General features: G+C 51.4%; 9 protein-coding genes across 9 annotated transcripts; 4 read left to right on the plus strand and 5 right to left on the minus strand.

The window, feature by feature from the left end:
* Nucleotides 1-279: 279 nt before the first annotated feature.
* BO88DRAFT_423371 (neutral/alkaline ceramidase) lies at nucleotides 280-2641 on the minus strand (the record flags this gene model as incomplete). The annotated part of the gene is made up of 2 exons (XM_025708643.1): nucleotides 280-2365; nucleotides 2421-2641. The coding sequence occupies 2 exons, from the start codon at nucleotides 2639-2641 to the stop codon at nucleotides 280-282; spliced, it is 2307 nt and encodes a 768-aa protein (XP_025565272.1).
* An 838-nt stretch (nucleotides 2642-3479) lies between these two features.
* On the plus strand, nucleotides 3480-4185 carry BO88DRAFT_451168 (pre-mRNA-splicing factor SPF27 family protein; the record flags this gene model as incomplete). The annotated part of the gene is made up of 2 exons (XM_025710618.1): nucleotides 3480-3516; nucleotides 3572-4185. The coding sequence occupies 2 exons, from the start codon at nucleotides 3480-3482 to the stop codon at nucleotides 4183-4185; spliced, it is 651 nt and encodes a 216-aa protein (XP_025565273.1).
* Nucleotides 4186-4594: 409 nt separating this feature from the next.
* Nucleotides 4595-5608, minus strand: BO88DRAFT_231235 (uncharacterized protein). Its single transcript, XM_025702064.1, has one exon. It carries the CDS (start codon nucleotides 5408-5410, stop codon nucleotides 4883-4885), a length of 528 nt encoding a protein of 175 aa, XP_025565274.1. The 5' UTR covers nucleotides 5411-5608; the 3' UTR covers nucleotides 4595-4882.
* On the plus strand, nucleotides 5358-8166 carry BO88DRAFT_231153 (GMC family oxidoreductase). The gene is made up of 10 exons (XM_025702063.1): nucleotides 5358-5574; nucleotides 5630-5783; nucleotides 5845-6098; nucleotides 6160-6203; nucleotides 6264-6879; nucleotides 6940-7000; nucleotides 7066-7351; nucleotides 7460-7588; nucleotides 7670-7854; nucleotides 7939-8166. The coding sequence occupies exons 1-10, from the start codon at nucleotides 5432-5434 to the stop codon at nucleotides 8068-8070; spliced, it is 2004 nt and encodes a 667-aa protein (XP_025565275.1). The 5' UTR covers nucleotides 5358-5431; the 3' UTR covers nucleotides 8071-8166.
* A 96-nt stretch (nucleotides 8167-8262) lies between these two features.
* Nucleotides 8263-10354, minus strand: BO88DRAFT_433460 (putative 3-beta hydroxysteroid dehydrogenase/isomerase family protein; the record flags this gene model as incomplete). Its single annotated transcript, XM_025709423.1, has 4 exons — nucleotides 10107-10354; nucleotides 9663-10042; nucleotides 8925-9567; nucleotides 8263-8857 (listed from the first exon to the last, which is right to left on the minus strand). The coding sequence occupies exons 2-4, from the start codon at nucleotides 9886-9888 to the stop codon at nucleotides 8263-8265; spliced, it is 1464 nt and encodes a 487-aa protein (XP_025565276.1). The 5' UTR covers nucleotides 9889-10042; nucleotides 10107-10354.
* Nucleotides 10355-13257: 2903 nt separating this feature from the next.
* Nucleotides 13258-15210, plus strand: BO88DRAFT_433461 (MFS transporter; the record flags this gene model as incomplete). The annotated part of the gene is made up of 5 exons (XM_025709424.1): nucleotides 13258-13595; nucleotides 13655-14031; nucleotides 14085-14361; nucleotides 14423-15143; nucleotides 15193-15210. 5 exons carry the CDS (start codon nucleotides 13258-13260, stop codon nucleotides 15208-15210), a joined length of 1731 nt encoding a protein of 576 aa, XP_025565277.1.
* Nucleotides 15211-15367: 157 nt separating this feature from the next.
* BO88DRAFT_402836 (nuclear telomere cap complex subunit Ten1) lies at nucleotides 15368-15991 on the minus strand. The gene has a single exon (XM_025706208.1). It carries the CDS (start codon nucleotides 15852-15854, stop codon nucleotides 15429-15431), a length of 426 nt encoding a protein of 141 aa, XP_025565278.1. The 5' UTR covers nucleotides 15855-15991; the 3' UTR covers nucleotides 15368-15428.
* Nucleotides 15992-16422: 431 nt separating this feature from the next.
* BO88DRAFT_402838 (ESCRT-III subunit protein SNF7) lies at nucleotides 16423-17765 on the plus strand. Its single transcript, XM_025706209.1, has 4 exons — nucleotides 16423-16772; nucleotides 16845-17049; nucleotides 17112-17320; nucleotides 17376-17765. Exons 1-4 carry the CDS (start codon nucleotides 16598-16600, stop codon nucleotides 17453-17455), a joined length of 669 nt encoding a protein of 222 aa, XP_025565279.1. The 5' UTR covers nucleotides 16423-16597; the 3' UTR covers nucleotides 17456-17765.
* Nucleotides 17766-18238: 473 nt separating this feature from the next.
* Nucleotides 18239-20867, minus strand: BO88DRAFT_442106 (uncharacterized protein; the record flags this gene model as incomplete). Its single annotated transcript, XM_025709930.1, has 4 exons — nucleotides 18239-19246; nucleotides 19300-20371; nucleotides 20457-20656; nucleotides 20794-20867. 4 exons carry the CDS (start codon nucleotides 20865-20867, stop codon nucleotides 18643-18645), a joined length of 1950 nt encoding a protein of 649 aa, XP_025565280.1. The 3' UTR covers nucleotides 18239-18642.
* Between the last annotated feature and the right edge of the window lie 424 nt (nucleotides 20868-21291).

Below are 21291 nucleotides of genomic sequence, written 5' to 3' on the forward strand. Positions count from 1 at the left end.
CTCTTATGAATGGATCTCGCCATGTCCGAGCATACGCCTCACAAGCTAAGCCACCTTCTTGTGCCAGCCAGGGCACGGCTTGACTGGCTGAGATGCAGCCAACCACCAAGCAGCAAGAGATCGAAATATCCATTGCGAGAAAATGAATAATATTGACTTGGCTATAGTCCCATGCTACTGTTAGATTATTCCTACTTTCATATACGTCCTGGTTCCGTCCCATAAGCCTCACTCCTTGCCACTTGAGCCAGCCTCCACCAAGATAGTATAGGCCAGCCCTCAGCCGACTGCAACCGTAAACGCTTCGCTTATTCCCTCAAAGGACGATATCTTACCTTGCACACTTCTTGAGTCGCCGTAATAGTGGAGACGATATGTTCCACTCTGAATGGGATTTGGATTCCCCGTGTCATAATACTCGTCCTCGATCTGCCATTGGAGAGTGACCTCGCTATACCCCAAAATCGTACTCGTTCTCTCCCAGTTATACAGAAGGTTCCAGTCGCTGTCAGTACGCACAACATCCCATGACCCGGTAGCTGAGTTGTACCTCTCCACAGCCGCAAAGGTCGACTCTTGTCGTAGGTTATTGCGGGGGTTTGCCCCCACAAATGTGACATTTACCATGTCTCCAGGCCCGTAAGTGACATTTGCCGACGAGGATACAATATCCCCAAATGCTTTGCTGATTGGTGATCCGTCATATATAACTGAGGGAATAAAGCTTAGTGACTTGTTGGTATTGACGGGAGGTATCTTCCCGGAGGATAGCGACGGCAGGCTGCCCGCCTGGGCTGACTTGCCCAGGTACGGCAAATACGTAAGGGTTAGGTTGATGTATGCTGCAAGTGTATTGGGGCCGTACAGAGTCGAGGCCCCTTCGTAGCGCTGCACTCCGTATTCCTCCTCCGTGGCTACGTAATGAGCATAGCTGTTGGACGGCGCACCTAGAACCACCAGAGGGTCTGCCACTCCAAGAACTTCTTTCGCAGAGCTACCAATCGCTTCTTTCCAACGTCTCCCAGACATGGTGGTGGCTTCGCTTGTCGAGATGACAATGAATAGCTGACCCACTCTCAGGACCTGAATGTCCACAATATTAGGTGTCCAGGCGTACGGCTGTGTGATTGGTCCCACATCGAGAAGGACTTGCTTCGGCGCTTGACACGCCTGCTGCTCTTTTGACGGCTGGTGCAAGAAAGCGCGAGCAACATACCACAGAGGGTTAGAATCGGCTGGTCCCGTGCCATTCTGGGTGAAGTCGAAGAATCCTGGCCCGTCCGTGGTGCCGGCTGCAAACGAGAATCCCAATGCGGCAGGACACGTCTTTAGAGTACTACCATTAAACGGCGACGTAAAAGTGTAATTGGACAGGTCCTGATAAGTATGGAATGAGCGGACATCGGCGCCTGAAAGAATCCGAACAGGATTGGAATCTAAATTGGCGTAGAGTTCTTTCGCAGCCGCGTATTGTCGCCGTCCAATCTCGAAGCAGCTCTTTGCGCCGTTGTCCTTCTCGCGAAAATAAGGTCCACGGCCGTGGCAATCCTCCGTCTTCCCGCCACAGGTGCTATCTTCATATCGGCATTGTTGTTCAGAGCCATCCTCACACCAAGCTCCTAACACATTCGGGCTGGTATCGCCGACATTTGACTGAGAAAAGCCTGCGACAAAGTCATCGGAGAATTTTTGGTCGCCTTTGACACTGCGCTCAAAGAGCCACGCGGCCACACCCTTGTTGTCCCCGGTGATCAGGGTATTATTATTGTATAAAGATGTACCATGTACGGGGAAGAAGGTCAGTATGGCAGTGGTCTTGTTGTCGGATTCTCGATCAAATCTCAACAAAGTCAGCGTCTTGTCCACATTCGCCGAGTACCGAGCTTTCTCTTCTGCAGGATTGGCGTCATAAGCGTAGGGGCTTCTATTGATGTTGGCATCTTCTAGGTCAATGGACCCAAAGCTGAGACGTCCGGGTGCTAGACCTTCATGGGCCCGCTTGATTGAGAGGAGGACACCATCAATAATCGCCTGATAGCTCTGTTTATCAAAGCCTTTGGTGGGGATTTGAGGAAGAAGGTAATTCATCCAGGCACCGGGGCCTGAATGAGAGTGAGTCCCAGTAAGGGCGACGTTCTGCTCGGTGTATCGAGCATAGTCGCTGCCCAGGCTAGCAAGGCCATCAAGTACACCATGGCGCACGGCAGTGTCCCCGGTCAGAGCATCCAAGATAAGGTAGATGAAAGTGTCATCGGGATTATCATTATTGGCCACAATGAAAGCCCGAGAGTAGATTCTCTGCCGAAGACCAGTCCCAATCTGGTCCAAGCTAGCATAGCCATTCATCCCTAACTCAACAACAGGCCTAGCAGACAATGTATCAGCATCCATGCAGCACTGGTAGGATAAAAGTAGTCTACCCCGTTATATCCGCCTTTCCTGCGCCTAGCAAGAAAATATCATCGTTGCTTGCCTCGGTTGCAGCAGCTCTGTGCGCCCATTTAGGCTGTGTACCGACAATGAGTGGCTGGCTCTGGTGCTGAAACAGTGAGAACAGTTGCAGCAACACAAGTGCTGTTGCCACGCTGCTGGCCAAAGCCACACCCAGCCTGAAGTTCGCCATTCCACCGAGATAAGGCATGAGCTCTAGGAGCGTTGCAGTGCCAGAGAGCCTTCAGCCTGTCCACGGGGATGCGCACTTCTTATTGCAAGCAGGAAACGACCGAGGCAGGAGCTATCACAAGGCATGCCCGGCTAATTTGCAACGACGGCTCCGGGGATGACACTGCAGGGTCTCTGCAACCTTGCGGGGAGGATGCGGAAGAGGCGCGATTGGTGAAGAAGGCTATTGGAATGTAGGAGAAAGGGTCTGGTCCGTTCCCGTCGTCATCCGTGGCTAAGCTTGATCAGGAATGTTCTATCCAGCCCCGCGTCGACTAACTGCAAGAATAGAAGTTTAGCATCGGCTCTGAAGATGGATGACATGCGGTTGGCTGGTTGAGTCATCATCATTGCAACTCTGTCAAGGTCATAGGCGGGGAACTGGCCAGTCAGGGACCAGCCCTGCCCTGTCACAAGGGACCCTGTAGATCGCATGAACCTCGTCTGATAGAGAAGCCTAGGCTAAGCCTCCAGAGAAGTGGAGAAGAGGCCCGCCTTGCCTAAAGATCCGGGAAAGTGATGTTCGTGTGGAGAATGAAGGAGGAAAGGAGACGTCTTTGTCGCAGCTGGACGAGATTCATCTATACTTGGGTGGCCCGAAACGGTTTAGCCCCAACACCCCGGATCATCTCCGGCAGAAAATGCTGAGTCATCCAATAATACTCACCGCCCTCCTGTGCTCGGCGCAAAAGCTGAGACGCTCATGACGAGCTGCTGCTGCTGGCACTGTCCGATCTTATACAAGATATCACTTCGCATTGGCCCCTGCCTCTTCTAGCTCCTCGTTAACCAGTCCTAATACGCAGGCTCAAGTCAACATGCCCCTCATCAACGAATCCCACGATTCACTTCCTTGTAAGCTGCCTTACCTCTGCTATGAGTTCCCATCTAACGCGTGGACCTTCATTAGACATCGAACCGGCCCCTTCCACCCAGGCACGAGCAGCTGCAGAGAAGCTAATTGCTGCGGAACTTTCGTTGGATGCCAAAACTACTATCCACCCGTCCATTCCTGCTTTTCCTGAGTCGCGGTTTTCTCCTCTCATCCAACAGGAGGTGGACCGCAAGGCTGCTGGATTGCCCTTGACCGGCGGAATCGACCTCTCCCGCTATGAAGCGCCTGAGGCTCCTGCTAAAGCCGCTGACGGAACCCCCGACCTCGAGGAATGGCAACGGACACTGCAGAAGGCTTACACGGCCAGCTCCCATTTGTCAATGCGGCACGAGAATCTGGCACTGCTAGAAGAGAATGGAAAGAACGCGTGGTTGATTGGCAATTCGCAGTTGGAAGACATCCTACGGGGGCTTGAGAAGGAACTGGCTGAGATGAAGGTGGCCGCTGAGTCAGTGAACAAGGAGAGAAAGCTCGCCCAGGAAGCCAACAAGGGAGAAATTGTGGGGCTGGAGGAGACATGGAAGCGTGGTGTTGGTGCAATCCTCGACACGGAATTGGCTGCAGAGGGCCTGCGCTTGCAGATTTTGGAGCAGAGACGTCAACTGGCGCAGCAGCATGCGCAGCAGTAAAGGGGGTTTTCCGTCAACCTACATTTCTCAGGACGGAGACTCGCTCGACCAGGGTGTAAGCAGTCGCACTGTTGGCCGGGTGAAAGGAGGGCATTGCTTGGTAGAGAAGCCGCTTTGGTAATGGGCGAGTTACCCAGCTGCCTGGGGCGTAAAATGCAGCTTCTGCGGTTGTCATTGGGCCTGACCCAAAGTTGAACACGACAAGGACGACGCTGTATTCGGCCCATATAAGACCATGGTTAAAATCAACTGGGATGATCATTGGCGTTAGGACAAGACTTGGTGGCGATGGCCGCAGGCGGGGAAACACCCAGCATTTGCCATTCCCCGCACGCACCACGACAAGATCGAGGCCATTGGCACGTCGTCACCACTGCCTCAGCTCTGTTGCCAACAAAAGCGACTCCGCTTAATACAAGCAATTAATGCCTGGGAATGAGGGTGAGAAGGAACAATTTTTCCGTCCGTGGCTATCCGGTCAATCCACCTCGATGATTGGTGTTGCGTTTGGCCTGGCGCCGGATTCGTCTCTCTATCCCAGTCCGCCGCGACAGCAACCATTGGAGGATGGTCTGCAAGCTCCCAGCTGACCTGTACAAGGTACGCTTGGGCTGTCGCTGAGCTTCATGTTTGAACTGATCGCTGGCTGGCGAGACCATCTCCTGCTCGATTGGCATCCTGCTTGGCGTTCTCACTGTCAAGATCTGCTCTTTGCCGTCGCAAACTCAATCCAATCGTCCATTACCGGCAGGAGCCAAGATACACCATTAGAATAGGCTCCCGTATGTCCATCCCGTACATAGATTAATCCACCTTTTATATCGATATATCTCAGACAACTCACTGCATGCACTATGCACGACCCCCTCTCGCCGTGCGGGGAATCTGCGGGAAGCATTCTGTACTTTTGTACCTCTATACCAAAATGAAGGTTGTATACCGTGTACCATAGTCTCTCGCAGTTCTCTTTGTTCCTTGTATGACTTGGACGGTCCAAATGCTGGTTCACATCCTTGTCAGGACTCGTATGCAAGAGGGGTTCTACATAGTGGTGCGGGGATGTATATCTTGGTCCATAGAATTGCCTACCATGTTGAGGAGGTGCTGCATCATGGGTTTGCAGGGTTGCCAGCATATAAATCGGCCTCTGGGATGCCAATTCCCCGCAGTTTCTATCTTTTTTTGTGAATAACACGCTTTTCCACTCACAATTTCTACTATCCATACGTAGTCAATCATACCCATCATGACCATCCCAGAGGAAGTGGACATCATTGTCTGCGGTGGTGGCAGCACCGGCTGCGTGATCGCCGGTCGACTTGCCAACCTGGACCATAATCTCCAGGTCCTGCTGATCGAAGCTGGTGAAGACAACCTGAACAACCCATGGTAGGTTGGACATTGTCACCTTAACTTCCCGGGGCTACCCCTAACCATGCCCTAGGGTCTATCGCCCCGGTATCTACCCCCGGAACATGAAGCTTGACTCGAAGACAGCTTCCTTCTACTACTCCCGGCCTTCGGAATGGCTTGATGGCCGTCGGGCTGTTGTTCCATGTGCCCATGTTCTCGGAGGAGGCAGTTCTATCAACTTCATGGTTAGCTATGCTTGCTCAACCCCCATCTAGCACAGCACGATACACCCTAACAGTCAAGTAGATGTACACTCGAGCCTCTGCCTCCGATTACGACGACTTCCAGGCCAAAGGCTGGACGACAGACGAGCTTCTTCCCTTGATGAGAAAGCACGAGACATACCAACGGGCCTGCAACAACCGGGACATCCATGGCTTCGATGGACCCATCAAGGTGTCATTCGGAAACTACACGTATCCCATCATGCAAGACTTCCTGCGTGCTGCCGAGTCGCAGGACATTCCTGTCACGGATGATCTTCAGGACCTGAAGACAGGGTGAGGCACTTATACCTCGAATGTAAATGTGTACCTAACTTGCTGCTAACAACATGTGCAGCCACGGAGCCGAGCACTGGCTGAAATGGATCAACCGCGACACGGGTATGTCAACATGATCCCCACATCATATAGATAGTAGAGAGACTAATAACCCACATCCAGGCCGCCGCAGCGACTCTGCCCACGCCTACGTCCACAGCACCCGGGCCAAGTACTCCAACCTGCACCTCAAGTGCAACACCAAAGTAGACAAAGTAATCATTGAGAACGGCCGCGCCGTCGGCGTCGCCACCGTTCCCACCAAGCCCCTCGCAGGCCGCGATCCCCCGCGGACCATCTTCAGAGCCCGCAAACAGATCATCGTCAGCGGCGGCACCCTCAGCTCTCCTCTCATCCTCCAGAGGTCTGGTGTCGGTGACCCCGAGAAGCTCCGTCGTGCTGGCGTGCAGCCTCTCGTGAACCTCCCAGGTGTGGGACGGAACTTCCAAGACCACTACCTGACATTCTCCGTCTTCCGGGCGAAGCCTGAAGTTGAGTCCTTCGATGACTTTGTCCGCGGAGACCCCGAAGTGCAGAAGAAGGTCTTCGAGGAATGGAACATCAAGGGCACGGGACCTCTAGCGACGAATGGAATCGAAGCCGGTGTGAAAATCCGGCCGGATGCAAAGGAACTAGAGGAGATGAAGAGTTGGCCCACGAATGACTTTTACAAAGGCTGGGAGAGTTACTTTAAGAATAAGCCGGACAAGCCGGTGATGCATTACTCTGTTATTGCTGGGTAGCTACCAATCCCCTCATACCCCCAAACATATACAAGATACCAACTGACATTTGATAGCTGGTTCGGCGACCACATGCTCATGCCCCCAGGCAAATTCTTCACCATGTTCCACTTCCTCGTGAGTATCCCTCCCTCTATATCTTCACCAATCCTAAACTCACCCATTAATCAATCAACCAACAGGAATACCCCTTCTCCCGGGGCTCCACGCACATCCAATCCGCCGACCCCTACGAAAGCCCCGACTTCGACGCCGGCTTCATGAACGACAAGCGCGACATGGCCCCCATGGTCTGGGGATACATCAAGTCGCGCGAGACTGCCCGACGGATGGGCGCCTACGCAGGTGAAGTGACAGGCATGCACCCTCACTTTTCGTATGACTCGCCCGCGCGAGCATTCGATTTGGACCTGGAGACGACGAAGGCGTATGCGGGGCCGAACCATATTTCTGCTGGGATTCAACATGGTACGTCACACCTTCTTCTTTCCTATATATATAGGACTACTAGGTGAAGTAGTCCCCATGAGAAGAATACTTACTAACATTATGTGTGTGTCCGTGTCCGAAATAAAGGCTCCTGGTCCCAACCCCTCGAACCGGGCACTTCGCCCGCATCACCTACAAGGCTCAACTCCAATAAGCAGGATACAAGGGAGGAGATCAAGTATAGTAAGAAGGATATTGAACATATTGAGAAGTGGGGTGCGTATCCCTTCCTACACAGCCCCCTCCCTCTAACAATCCCATACCATTAAACTGACTAATGACTGAATGGATGATCAGTCCAACGCCACGTCGAAACAACCTGGCACTCCCTCGGAACCTGCAGCATGGCGCCCCGCGAAGGCAACAATCTCACGCCGCATGGGGGAGTCGTCGATGAACGACTCAATGTGCATGGTGTGCAGGGGCTCAAGGTGGCTGATTTGTCCATTTGTCCGGATAATGTGGGGTGTAATACTTATAGTGTCAGTTTCCCCTTCCCACCTCTTCCTCCCTTCATCCTTTCTTTGTAGTAAGTGGGTTATATGCTAATGTGTGGTGGGTGTTAGACCGCCCTGCTTATCGGAGAGAAATGCGCTGTCTTGACGGCCGAGGATCTGGGTTACTCGGGTAAGGCGTTGGATATGAAGGTTCCGGAGTATCATGCGCCTGGGGAGGTGACGTTTTTGTCGAGGTTGTGAGGGGAGGAGTATACCTTCTTGAGGTGGGGCGTAGTTGTGCTTTGTTTTAGTTGATTGAGTAGGATGAAATTCGCATAAGTTGTTGGATTCAGATGAATTGTTCAGCAGTAAGACAATAGAATGATAGTTATTCTCGATAGTAATACAATTTGTTGGAATACAAACAAGCATTCATGGATATTTTAGAATGAACTACAACTTCTCCGGAGGAACCACCAAATTCACATCCACTCCCTCCTCACTCACATTGATCACCCCCTTTGCCGCAACCTCTGTAACCTCCGCAACCTTCTTCTGGTCCGCCTCACGGTTCCACACCTCCAGGTGCTTGCACATACCATACATCGTCGTGATCGGAGGCGCATACCCCAGCCCGCCCTGTTCTGGCGACTTGCGCGCGCGCGAATCATCCGCAATGTAATGCACATTTGTGATGGAGAAAAGAGCAGGCTGCATCTTGGCGATTTCTCCGGTGATTCTAGGGAGCCAGGGGAAGTAAACGACCTGCAGGAAGGAGTACCATTCGATGAGGTAGGACAGGATGAGGAAAGGGACGGGTGGGACGCGAGGGAAGTTGGCGGGTGTTTTGGAGAGGGTGTGCAAGAGACGATAGACGTCGCCGTAGGTGGGGGCAGGGTTGGGATCTGTGACTAGGAAGGATTGGCCACCGATATTGGGGAGTGTGGTAGGACTGTTGGTGTGCTCGATAAGGCGCTGTTCGTAGAGTAGGTGGGCGATGGAGACGTTTTCGGCGTTGACGAAGTTTTGCATGGTGTCGATGAGCCAGCTGATAGGGTAGTTAGTGTTTGATCTTCTGCAAAGGTTACTACTGGAGGCTAGTAGGGCTGTCTTACGCAGGGGAACCGCCAGATCTGAGATATGATGTGGTGAGAGAGCCTTCCGTGTCGCCGATCCCGTAGATGCCATTCGCCGGCCGGATGCAGCCTGTGCGGAAGTTTCCTTCGAGATCGTCGGCAGCGCGGACGATCTTCTCAGCCTTGGATTTGGAGACGGCATAGTTGCTGAAGAAGTCGTAGTGTTCTTCCGGGACTGGGGTCGAGTCATCGACTACCTGGATATGACCCTTGGGGGACTTGTTCCAGGGTGCGATCCAGAAGGATTGACTACGGAGACTGACAGATCCTGAGGATGTCGAGATGAGGCAGCTTGCGCCGGCTTTCTTCGCCGCAGCCAGGACGTTTACTGTGCCGCCCACGTTGACGTCGGTGCAACGGGGAAGGAAAGTCTTGAGACGCTCTCCAGGCCTGATCACGGCGGCATTGTGGAAGACGGTCAGGGGCCGATCAGCGACAGCTTCCGGCCAACGTTGTGCGAAAGCAGTGGACACGGCCTTCTCGTCGGCAATATTCGTCTTGAAGAAAGCGACACCCTGGTCGAGGATCTCGCGACGAGGTTCTGCAAGGTCCAAGATACGGATAGCCGACGGGTCTTCGCCGCGAGCGAGCAGATGGTTGACCATCCAACTTCCCACGAAGCCTGGAACTGTTAGCTTTGGAACTGTAAATATGGAAATCGCATAAGGCAGTCTCATTGAAATACATCATGAGGATGCCTTTATAGCTAGAACGCACCTGCCCCACCGACCACAATGTAGCGCCGGTTCTGCTTCGGGGAAAGACTCTTTTGCACATCGACTGGATTTTTGATAGAATCCTCGTATGCTGCTTTGATTTCATCGACAGTCCAACGATGAGGAGACAGCCGGCTTACTTCCTCCGGTGTACCGGTCATACCACGGTTGACGTGGCAGAGGTAGAGGACAGCTAGTCCGGAGGCAACGGCGATCTCTGAGAACATGTCGAAATGGCAGCTCTAGGCTGAAACGTGTAGTAAAGGAGGTATGCGATGTAGACAGCAGGATAAAGGACAGTCAGATCTTTCTTATTGCAGCGAAGTTAGCACTTTTACCCTGTAGATCTATCCCTTTGCGAACACGCAGCAGAAAGCAATGCTGTTGCAACAGAGGAAATGATTTAGAATCAGTCTATTTCAGGTACAAGAGTATTGCTCAGCCATAAATCTCATCACTAACTTACAATCTCGCGTGGCTAAGCCTTAAAGCCACCATCCATGGGTCCCAGGAATCCAAGCGAACGGAGATTAATAGTTCGGGATTGGACCGTTCGGTTAGACGAGTCAGGCCCACATGTCATTCGGTCAGTGGCCAGGCGTAAGTTCGTTAAGGGGTAAGGAACCTATCAAGAAGAAAGTTCCTCTGTCAACCAGCCACTAAAGCATAAAACGGTTCGATAAATTTGATGCATCCCCTGATTCCGAGTTGCATTAGCAGGAGATGGCCTCCACGTGCCGGCGCCGGGCCAAAAGCAAGCAAAATGGTCCGATTCGGTTGATTTGTGACACCTTCGGAAAATTTGATGGCGCGGTCAGGGGCTGAGACATTAATGACGACCGGATTTATTGACAGCCGAAAGGCTCATTCATTGTGATTTAGAAGGTAAGTTGTAAGCATCTCAACTGCCATATACTTCAACACAGCCAAGAGTACTCCGTACACGCTCTTTAATTGGACGATGCATGCTGCAGGTGTCTGTAAGCACCCAATTCATAGTAGATCTGATGCTGTACACCTTTGCGACCACAATGAAGGATATAGTCCTTCGTTCGCATCAAGGACTACGCTTGACTTATCATATAGGAATCATATCGCAGGGTTGACTACTTCGTGATTGTGATTATTGTCTGGCAGAAGATTCAACAGCCATTTCGGTATTCTTTCCGAGCGGTGGGTCGGGCTTATCTCCGCAATTCCGAGCGTGTCTCTCCCTCTACGATATGGCCGAGATAGAGATGAATTGGAGGCGTATACAAAGGTATACCGATAAGAACTGTGTTTTACTCTTATCGCCTGCAACGGACTATCAGCGAGCAAACATACACTGTGGATTTTCACACACGAGTGCCTACTGATGAACCCAGTCGGTTATCTAGGGATCAAAGATGAAAGCGTACGTCTACACAGTAAGCCTCTAGCATGCTTGTTCTTAGTAGGCAGCTCTTCCTTGCTACTCCAGCATCTGACGGCATTGACATACATGCTCCTCGCTCCATTTGGTCGCCCTCGTGCCTTTGAAGTTTGAGCTATGGCCACCATAACATATGTACCGTCGTTTGCATGGCCCGTGCAATGAGTTTCCCACCGGGGCCACAGTCTCAAATATTGCATTTTGGATCCCTAAATATAGGTCCTTATCCTTACCAGAACATGATCGTATACACGGCACCATCCTTGATCCGTCGGTAGCATGCTCTGACGAATCCTAACATTCCTCATGAATGTGGTATGGGGCTGGTCTTGGCACGTGTTGAGTCACCTCTTTGGGCTCGCGCAGGAACTGCACAATTGCCAGCACTGAAGACACGAATCATGTCCTCGCTCGAGATGAATATAGATGACGGCATGGTTACCTATCATATTTGGACCTGCAACGTCCGCTCGGAACACGGGCCGCTGGGTGGTGGCCGCCAGAATCAGCATGGATACCTAAAAAGAAGGGCGCAGATGTTCTGGATTGCAAAAACAGAGTTTCGCACAGGATCGTCCTGGTTGTTGCCAGAGTTTATCGGCAAACCGGCACGGGCGGCACTCGGAACCGAGCCCTGAACTGTGACTGGGTCATGCCTCCCCCCGCCCTGTGCTTGACATTTTCTAGTGGACTGGCTCCCTCAGGGTAAGGAAGACGTAAATGCTTCTCCTCTTTGGTGTGGAGCTGGCCGCGTTCAGAATTATCGTCTTTCGACATGGTGGTGGGGACTGGGCTTCGTTTGCGACTGTGCATCCGCCGTTTTCGCCAGAAATCCACCGCAGTGGGGATGCTTATTCATGCGGTGGTGACGTCCAGGACTTATCTCCAGTTTTCTCCCCATCTGGAGCAAATTAGGGATCCTGGGGTAGGTAGATCAGCCTGGCGTAACAGGGTCTGTTAGTGACGGCCATAGTCACGACAGGTATCCATGCAGAGAGGCACTTGTAAACTTGCGATGCATGCCCATGATTCCACATCACACTGTGTCCTATGCAGATCACGCCCTGTAGGTGACGAATAGCCAGCTCTAGGTACGAGCTAAGTGCGATTGGGCGGGCCTCGTATGCCGTAGCGCAATTTGAATCAGAATTCTCCTGCTACACCGTAACGCCATGCCAGTCCGTGCTGCGAGAGAGGTCAGTCACTGAGGCATTATTTCCCCCCAACACGACTGGGTAGTAAATAGTCAGGACTAAAAAGGATATTAACTCACTGAATGGACATGCGACCTGCCTCGGCGAGTCAATAATAGGGGATCATCAGCCGCGTCTAACCATGGATTCCCATATCCAAATTCTAGAAGGGGTTCATAGCCTGTCTGTTTTACTGTATCCGGATCGTCAGTTAGGGAACACCCCAGCACAACTCGTCTAGGCAGCGGATCTAGCACCTTAACGTGGAAGATGCAGATGACTGTGAGTTGAGTGCCTAGCGGTGAACGTATCAACTTTAGTTCTCGTGCAATGTCCATCAGCACCTGTCTGTTCCTTGGCAAGAGTCGAAGAAGATCCAGTGGAGGAAGACCGAGGGCTTATCAGTCGCACTCCTGCCGACTGTTCTCGTCCGGCGCCCCCACTTTGAGTGTCTTCTCTCTTGTCTCGCTCTCGCTCTCTCTCTCTCTTTTCTTTCCCCTAATTTCACTGACTCACTAGTTTGGATTGCTCATCATTATCGTGTGCGTTTCAGAATTTAATTTCCGCTAAGCTTTATCTTGCAATACCCAACGCCAATCACTCAAAAAATTGTCATCTCCCTTCCCGGCATTTGTACTCGTCTTGTTGGTTTCCATGTCTGCTGCGCTACAACTTGAAATCGCTCACAGTTGCTAAATTTGGGAGCAATCCTCTACTTGAATTTCTGTCGCATTGGATACAGTTTTCATTCTTACTCTCACTGAATCGGGAGCACGAGCGAGTCCAAGAGCCAGTTTGTCGATTTAATATATAGTAGCTGCAGCGCATTTCAGCGCGCTCTATCTTATTCTTTCTTCATATCACTCCTCCACCACAGCTATTTAATAGATTAGGAGGTTTATATCAGCTGTATCGGCTGTACTCGCTCCAGCTGTGGAGAGCTCTTCCCCCTCTGGGTCACGGATTGACTTCTAATTGACGCCACGAAAATGTCCTCAGCCAAGATTCCTTCTTCAGATCCCCCGGCAGGCCCAGGGGATAGCAAAGAAGGGCCTACCTCCACATATGCGCAATCATACGCAGTTTCAGGCTCATCCGAGGACACTATCGACCAAGTGGATGACCTGGCGCATATCCCCACGCGAGCCTCTCGAGCTTCGATACCTTCTCTAGCCCAAAGAGTCACGTCTATAGGGACGACTGGCACATCTGACCCGAACTACGAAGTTGATTGGGACGATGAGTTCGACACTAATAACCCGAAGAACTGGCCCTTCCCCTACAAAGCTATGGGAATCGCTATTCTATCATACAACACCTTGATTATGTGAGTCTGGCGCATCGCCTAGATACGCATTAAGCGACAACGACGCTAATACCTTTCAGCGTATTATACTCAACATCGTACACATCCGGAGAGTCGCAGATTGCAGCTGAATTTGGGGCCTCCACCACCATCGTTACGTTGGGATTGACTCTGTACCTCATCGGTCTGGCTGTGGGATCCATGTTTATGGCGCCACTAAGCGAATTGTACGGCCGAAAGCCAGTCTGCATAGCCTGCTTGTTTATCTTCACAGTATTGATCATACCTTGCGCGCTCGCCAAAAACCTTGCGACTCTGCTGGTTGTGCGCTTCATCGCAGCGTTGTTCGGAAGTGTAATGATTTCCACTGCGCCGGGGATGGTTGCGGACATAGTCGAAGATGACCAGCGCGCGCTGGCAATGTCGGTCTGGAGTCTCGGGCCCGTGAACGGACCAGGTAGGCATAACCACTCCCCCGCCAAAACCTACCTGTTATTGACCCTGCCCTAGTCCTCGGGCCCATTATTGGAGGTTTCGTCACCCAGTACCTGGGCTGGCGGTGGATGGATTGGATCGCTCTGATATTGTCTGGAGTCGCGTTGGTCTTTTCATGTATCATGAAGGAGACTTATGGCCCCATAATTCTGCAAAAGAAAGCCGCCCGCATGAGGAAAGAAACGGGCGACTCACGATGGTGGTGTCGATACGAACAGAAGGCCAGTCTGAGTGAACTGCTCAAGATAAATCTCGGCCGTCCGTTTGTAATGGCAGTCACTGAGCCTATTTGGTCAGTCTTTCCGAACCAGTACTCGCGTTGTCACTTCAAAGCTGATGTGCCTTTCATATAGTATATTCTGGAATATTTACATTGCCATCGTGTATGGCATCCTCTATCTCTGCTTCACAGCCTACCCTATCGTTTTCCGGGATATTCGCGGTTGGTCACTTGGTCTCTCCGGCCTCGCATTCTTGGGTATCGGAACTGGATGCGTGATCACCATCTCCAGCGAACCCTTGATCCGCCGCTTGATCAACAGTCATAAGCCGGACCCCGAAACAGGCAAACCACCCCCAGAAGCAATGGTGGCCTTTGTATGTATCTGCGCGCTCCTGATTCCCGCTGGAGAATTGTGGTTCGCCTGGACTTGTTCGCCCGCCTCGATTCCTTGGATTGTACCGATTCTCGCAGGTGTACTCTTCGGCACGGGCAACACGGGCGTTTTTATCTACGCGACCAATTACTTGGCTGGTAGTTACGGAGTATATGCAGCATCCGCGCTGGCAGGTAATTCCGTGATCCGCAGTATCTTGGGAGGTGTCTTGCCACTTGTTGGAACGTATATGTATGCCGGTATTGGTCCTAATTGGTCTGGGACCCTTTTGGGCTTGCTCGAGGTGGCTATCGTCCCGATCCCATTTATTTTCTACAAGTATGGCTACAAGATCCGGGAGAAGAGCGTGCTCATCCGGCGGATGCAGGAGGATAAGCGACGATTGGCGGGAAAGCGCCAACACCATACACAGCAGGTGGACAACCTTGAGAAAATCGAGGAGAAGGAAACGATGGAGGTATGAGGAAGGAGTGTGATTGAGACTGGTGACAGTAAATCGACATTAGGCGCAGGAGTACAGATGAGTTCTTGCGCAGAAAAGCATCCTTGCACAGTTGGAGTTTGGACGGGGAGCCTGACTTTTTCACCTTATAAGGAAACATTGGTCTGGATAATGTGATTATGTACATGTCTGCCAGGAAAGTCACGAAGTAATGGATTGAAGATCTCGGATACCATAGTATGGCACATAGAAAACAGTTGAATAATTGCTAGTCATTAATCAATATGTTGGTATGGGTTATCACCCTGTCCTCCGTACCCTCCTCTCCACGCCCAACGCTTCCTGCAGGATTCGCTCATACTCTCCCAACGCCACGGCGCCAGCTGGGAACACCATCACGGCTTCCACATACACTGAGTTGGGATTTGATTCTGAAACAGCAGAATCATCATCACTTCTCCTATATCTCCTTACATAGCCGAGCACATTTACCCACGCGCCAACAGACAGCTCCTGCGAGGTGACTGTCTCCAGCACCGCGTTGATATCAACGGCAACAGAGGGTGGCTCCTGTGGTGGTTTCTGACGCGGATAGTTGTGTTCAAGGATGAGATGCCCCGTTTGGATGTTGTATGTCCTCACGCTGAGAAAATCAGTTTCTTTACTACTATCTTCGTGAACAAGTGAAGAATCAAGCAGTTCTAGATAGTCTACGATATACAACATGTGAAATGATAAGATATACACATGGACAGACAAGGAACTCCACGCACCAACCAAGAAATCGGACCTTCGAGCTAACAGGAAGAGAAGGTAGATCGGAGAGAAATGCCCGCGTAGAAGGAAGAGGTGCGTTCATTCCAGCAGGTGAGATAGTCTCATAAAAGGGCCATCATATTGAGGAATGATCTCGAGGCAGCAGTAATCGATCACAAGGCAATCAATCAATCAATCAATCAATAATAAATAATTAATACCCGTGAAATACGATGACCGGCGTGACCCCATCCACGTGACCATATCACCCCGATAGGCTTAGCGCGGTATGTCATAGGGCCAACGAGGGGAAAACCAACTTGAATCCGGCCGGGGATCTCCTCCATCTCTTGCTCGCTCTTCTCTCGTCTCGGACCTTATCACTCTCTCTCTCTGTTCTGTCGCTTATCAAGGACCGCAGCCTTGCTCGACCTGGCTTAGGTGACTCGGAGCTGATCGACTCCCGCACCCTTCACCAGGATTAACCACCGTCCAGCGATCCCTCACCGATCCCGCCCCGTTGCCACGGACCATCATCTCTTTCCATCCCACCTTCCACCGATTCCAGAACCCGTCGTTACACTTCCTCCCGACTCAACACCAACGACTTCCCCCATCGGACGTCGAATCACTAGTCCCTAGCATCACCTCGATCATCGCAATAGCAACCACCTCTATCACAGCCTAATCAACCTTCATACACCCTTATCAACATGTGGTCTTGGTTCGGCGGATCCGCCGCTCAGAAGCGGAAAGATGCGCCCAAGAATGCGATCCTCATGCTACGCGAGCAGCTGGACATGCTCCAGAAGCGCGAGAAGCATCTGGAGAATCTGATGGAGGAGCAGGATGCAATTGCTCGGAAGAACGTAACGTCAAACAAGGCCGGTAGGTGACCGCGGGAAAAACAGTCAACTAGGCAACAACAAATAAAGACTAACAAGTTATTGATCTGTATAGCGGCTAAGAATGCCCTTCGACGGAAGAAGGTTCATGAGAAGAACCTCGAACAGACGACGGCGCAGATCGTTCAGCTAGAACAGCAGATCTACTCGATCGAGGCGGCGAATATCAACCAGGAGACTTTGAAGGCTATGGAGGCGGCTGGTGCGGCGATGGCGAAGATCCATGGCTCTATGACGATTGATAAGGTGGATGAGACGATGTATGTTGTTTCGTTATGGTATTATCTGCGAGTTGGGAATAGGGCAACTGACAATGGATTAGGGATACACTTCGCGAACAGCACCAACTCAGCACGGAAATCGCAACAGCCATTACAAGCACCTCTCTGGTCGATCAACCAGACGAGGCCGATTTGGAGGAGGAACTCGAGGGGTTGGAGCAGGAGGCCATGGACGAGCGGATGCTCAACACAGGTACTGTGCCGGTTGCAGACCAGCTCAACCGTTTACCTCCTGCGGCAAATGGAGAAAGTAAGCCACCGCCCTCACTCTTTCCTGTGAAACTATTTTAACATATATGCAACAGTCAAATCCAAACCCCAGACCGAAGAAGAAGACGAGGAAGCAGAACTGGAGAAGCTACGTGCGGAAATGGCCATGGGATAACTGGCCAGCTAGCTATTTTGTTTTCCTCCAATTCCTTACAGACTCGGGTTTCTTTCACCTCTCCTTCTTCCCTTTTTAATCATATGTGTCAAAGAACATGTGCTGCCTCCATTCCACCGTTTTGATTGATTGCGTTATTTGCGCCCCTTGGAGTTAGTTAACTTTTCTTTATTACTTGAATCCTTGCATGATGAAATGAAATCATTGTCTACTTATGTTCAGATTCTATCTTGTGATTGAATACATCCGCTAGTAGTAGAGTTGAATTGAGTAGCTGATCCTTAATATTTGGTTCATACATGAATACTACATAAAACCGTGTCTATTCTAGGTATCCATGTAATATCTACACATCATACTCAGGTACATGATCACACCTGTATTCTAGTGGTAGTCCTACAGCCTTGTCTAGTGCTTAGTTCTACGTATCGTAATCATGCTGCCTAGTACCCACTCATTCATCCATTCATCTATCATGAATACAATGGTAGTAAGTAGTAGTGGTCACGGTTGTATAAACAGACACACGTCGTTCACTGCTTACTATATAGGCATCCACCATAAGCATGTACTGTCACTAACGTTAACTATATTAGGACAGTGGGAGCCTAGCAGAACCCTACTACTAGTGGAATTCAGAGGATTAATTTATTATAGTCGAACCTTGATGATAATCCTTACGAATCACGCACGCTACTAGTCACGATGTAGACTATCAATGTCTAATATAATTCCCATCCATATATCCAACCATTTAGACCACAAAGTTGAAAGTATAACCTCCTAGTGACAAGGATAAAAGATGAGGTTTTTGATATTGGGGAAAAATAATAGTAGTTATACGGCAAATAGCTAAGAATAAAATATAAAGTAATAAGAATAGAATTGAGAAATGAGATAAAAGTAAAACACTCAGATATTGAAACGCTCAAACTCCCTTGTTTTTGGTAAATGATCTCGCAAACCCATCCGGAATGAAAACCCCCGCCCATTTGAGTGTGTGTTTGCCGAAGTGAAATGGAAATAATCAGTTAGATAGTTAGTTATACGTGAGCCCCCAATGAAAAAACGGTAAAGCCACTGGGAGGGAAGTGGTATAATAGGTAGCTAGTGTCCTTAGGTAAAGTCTCTGCAGTGGCTTGAAAGGGGTAGTAAAAGAGAGAGAAAAGGGGTATGAAGCGTGCATATCATGGAAACCAGGCGTAACTCTTGAGTAATTTGGCGCGAGCGCCGTCGTTCGCTTCGTGGCACCACTTGGATTTCCATGCCCACTCTTGCGCAGCCGCCTCGATGAGGGCTTCCTTGCACTCGGGAGGAAGTTCCTCCAGAATTTCGGGGCTCGTAAACTCGGGATTAGCGGAGTCAGCGACGCTGATTAGGCCGTTGGAGCCCAGATCGTGCACATCGCCGTCTGGGCCGGGAACGCCCAGGTTGGAGTACGGCGAAGATTCAAACTGGATATCATGAATGGCGAATCGGCGGGACAGCGCAGCTGGGACTGAGGAGAAGAGGGTGGATTCGGTGGTTTGCTGTTCAGGTTGGCTGTCGCTGGGTTCGTTGGCTTCCCTGTCAACAGCAGCTGGCTCTGCTTCGCTGGTGCCGTTCGTCAGGCTCAGGGTGGACATGCCCTGAGCTAATTTGGTTGCAACTCGAGGATCGGGAGGTGGCAGACGCTCCCAGCGGGCGTGCGTCGGTTGCATAATCTTGGGGTACTGCATGACGTTGGTGTGGATGTCATACTGTCCTTCAAGGTTTTCGCGGCGCGCAAGAGATATGAGTGAGTTAAAGTTGCTACATGTATGTTAGTTTCCAAAAGATGTCTAAACAAAGTAGTTAAGACATACCTCGCCTCTCGGGCATGTTCGAGCATCCAGTTGTCACCAGTAACTGTAACCTTACGTTTCTTCGAATCCACCGCCTTTCCGGTGGGCAACGGCACCGACGGAGCGCTGGTGTGATAGACACTACTGGCACCGTGCCAGGCCACGTATTGATTCTTGTTGTAAGGCTCGCCTGGGGCAGGGAGCTTATCTTCCGGGACGGCAAGTTCGCCCTCGACATCCCCACGCTCCCTCGCGGCCTGGGTATGGTAATCATCGGTGACCTTCTTTCCACCAACAATAATCTTTGCACCAAATTCCCGGAACACAGACCGAGCGGTGACAACACCGATAGCTCGGCCTTTGTAAGAGTGGGGGATAATCTCTCGTTCGATGAGATCGCGTTTCGCCTCGTCGTCGATGATGATCTTATAGAGGAGTTTGTGCTTCTGGAAAAACAGGTACGAGTCCCTGAAACCAATGCATCGCGCAGGCTCAGTAGACAACATGTATTTGCGATCACCACGGTTGAGAATCGTAAACACACGGACCCTATATTCTCGGTCGCCCAGCAGGTTGCCGTTCTTGTCCACCTTTGTCTCGCCCTCGGGGTCGTCTGGGAGAGCAACTTCGTCGTCGATAACGTCCATCATGTTGCCCTCCTTATCGATCGGAACCTGGGTAACATGCGACGGGCCCCGGTTACGTGCCCACCTACCACCACTAGCAGCGGGACGACCGCGCCTTCGCTTGACCGGTGTGGATGTATGAATCGGAGTCTGAGGGGCGCCATCATCAGGCGCATCCCAGTCTGGGGGGCGGTTCTTCGGAGGACGGCCTATGCGGCGCTTTCGTGGGATGGCTGACATGCGGCCACCCATGCGTGTAGGAGTATCGCCGCGCGATGGAGGGTTCGAATCCTGGGCGGGCGTTGCGGCTGCCTCTTCCTCCTGGCTGGGTTCTGCCTGGGCTTCCACCTCAGGATCCTTATCGGAAGCATCACCTGGATCTTCCATCGCTGGCGATGATCCACGCGATGGGGGTGCTTCAATCATCTCCTCGTCCGAAACGTCGGGGAGCGGAGGGGCGGCATTCCCTACTGGGTAATTAGTTGTTCGCGTCCGTGACGACCGAGGCCGCGGCGACCAAGGAAAGGGTAAGGTGAAAACCGAGGAGGTCACTTACGCATTGATTGCGCAGCTGCTTGAGCAGCCGCACGAAGTTTCCTAGCCATACCGACGGTGAATGGGTAAGATAGGCAATGGACGCCGACCTAGAATTTCCTGGAGCGACAGAGCTGAATGGAGGCCCTTGGGGACGTTCCTTTCCGCAGCCATTCGCGCTAGAGCCAGACGGGACTAGGTTTCTCCGAGTAGCCGGGCTTTTTTGTCACGTGACCGAAAAGAAACACCCCTGATGCCTGAGGCAAATAGAGTTGTTCCAGCCACGTGCCGAACCAATGATGGAGATAATCGGAGACCCTCATCGAGGCTGGAGTCAGTTTGGCGCTTCCTGCACCATGATGTCATGGTCCCTTTCCGCTGATCGCCGACGGTTCGTTCCTTCGAACTGATTCGTGATCGCGCGGCCATCTTGTGTTGCCCGTTTCCCGCTGAACAGTTATCGGCTTCCCCGTGTAGATACATCCCCTTAACCCCCTAGTATTACTACTACTCCTACACGGCGTGTAGCAAGTGCAATATGCGGGATTTCCTCCGAGGGTCAGTCATCCTTTGGCTTTCGCTACACGAAAAAAACTATGTGGTCTAGACAGGTTCGGTAACCTTGCATCCTGGCTGAAGCTGAACTGAACCATTGCCAGCACGACCCAAAGCCAGCAGATGATTCATCTGCAGCGATAAGGTATGCGCGAGCCTGACCACTGACGTATGTAAGTGACAGTGATAACCTGTTCGGCCTCAACTTCACATGTCCGCCAAAGAGGCGGTGGGAGATGGAGCTTCTGGAACCCCTCAAGAGAGACCCCCACCACCCTCAATAATAGCGGCAGAGCAG

This window comes from Aspergillus vadensis (assembly GCF_003184925.1).
Source record: "Aspergillus vadensis CBS 113365 unplaced genomic scaffold BO88scaffold_5, whole genome shotgun sequence".
In the NCBI taxonomy this organism is placed as follows: domain Eukaryota; kingdom Fungi; phylum Ascomycota; class Eurotiomycetes; order Eurotiales; family Aspergillaceae; genus Aspergillus; species Aspergillus vadensis.

Bases quoted from the DNA above. Each gene is read 5' to 3' on its own strand.
- BO88DRAFT_231235 (XM_025702064.1), bottom strand. From the start codon at position 5,410: ATGGATAGTAGAAATTGTGAGTGGAAAAGCGTGTTATTCACAAAAAAA.
- BO88DRAFT_231153 (XM_025702063.1), top strand. From the start codon at position 5,432: ATGACCATCCCAGAGGAAGTGGACATCATTGTCTGCGGTGGTGGCAGC. The intron at 5,575-5,629 runs GTAGGTTGGACA...ACCATGCCCTAG, and splicing joins GACAACCTGAACAACCCATG to GGTCTATCGCCCCGGTATCT. The intron at 5,784-5,844 runs GTTAGCTATGCT...ACAGTCAAGTAG, and splicing joins GCAGTTCTATCAACTTCATG to ATGTACACTCGAGCCTCTGC.
- BO88DRAFT_402836 (XM_025706208.1), bottom strand. From the start codon at position 15,854: ATGTTGTATATCGTAGACTATCTAGAACTGCTTGATTCTTCACTTGTT.
- BO88DRAFT_402838 (XM_025706209.1), top strand. From the start codon at position 16,598: ATGTGGTCTTGGTTCGGCGGATCCGCCGCTCAGAAGCGGAAAGATGCG. The intron at 16,773-16,844 runs GTAGGTGACCGC...TGATCTGTATAG, and splicing joins CGTAACGTCAAACAAGGCCG to CGGCTAAGAATGCCCTTCGA. The intron at 17,050-17,111 runs GTATGTTGTTTC...ACAATGGATTAG, and splicing joins GATAAGGTGGATGAGACGAT to GGATACACTTCGCGAACAGC.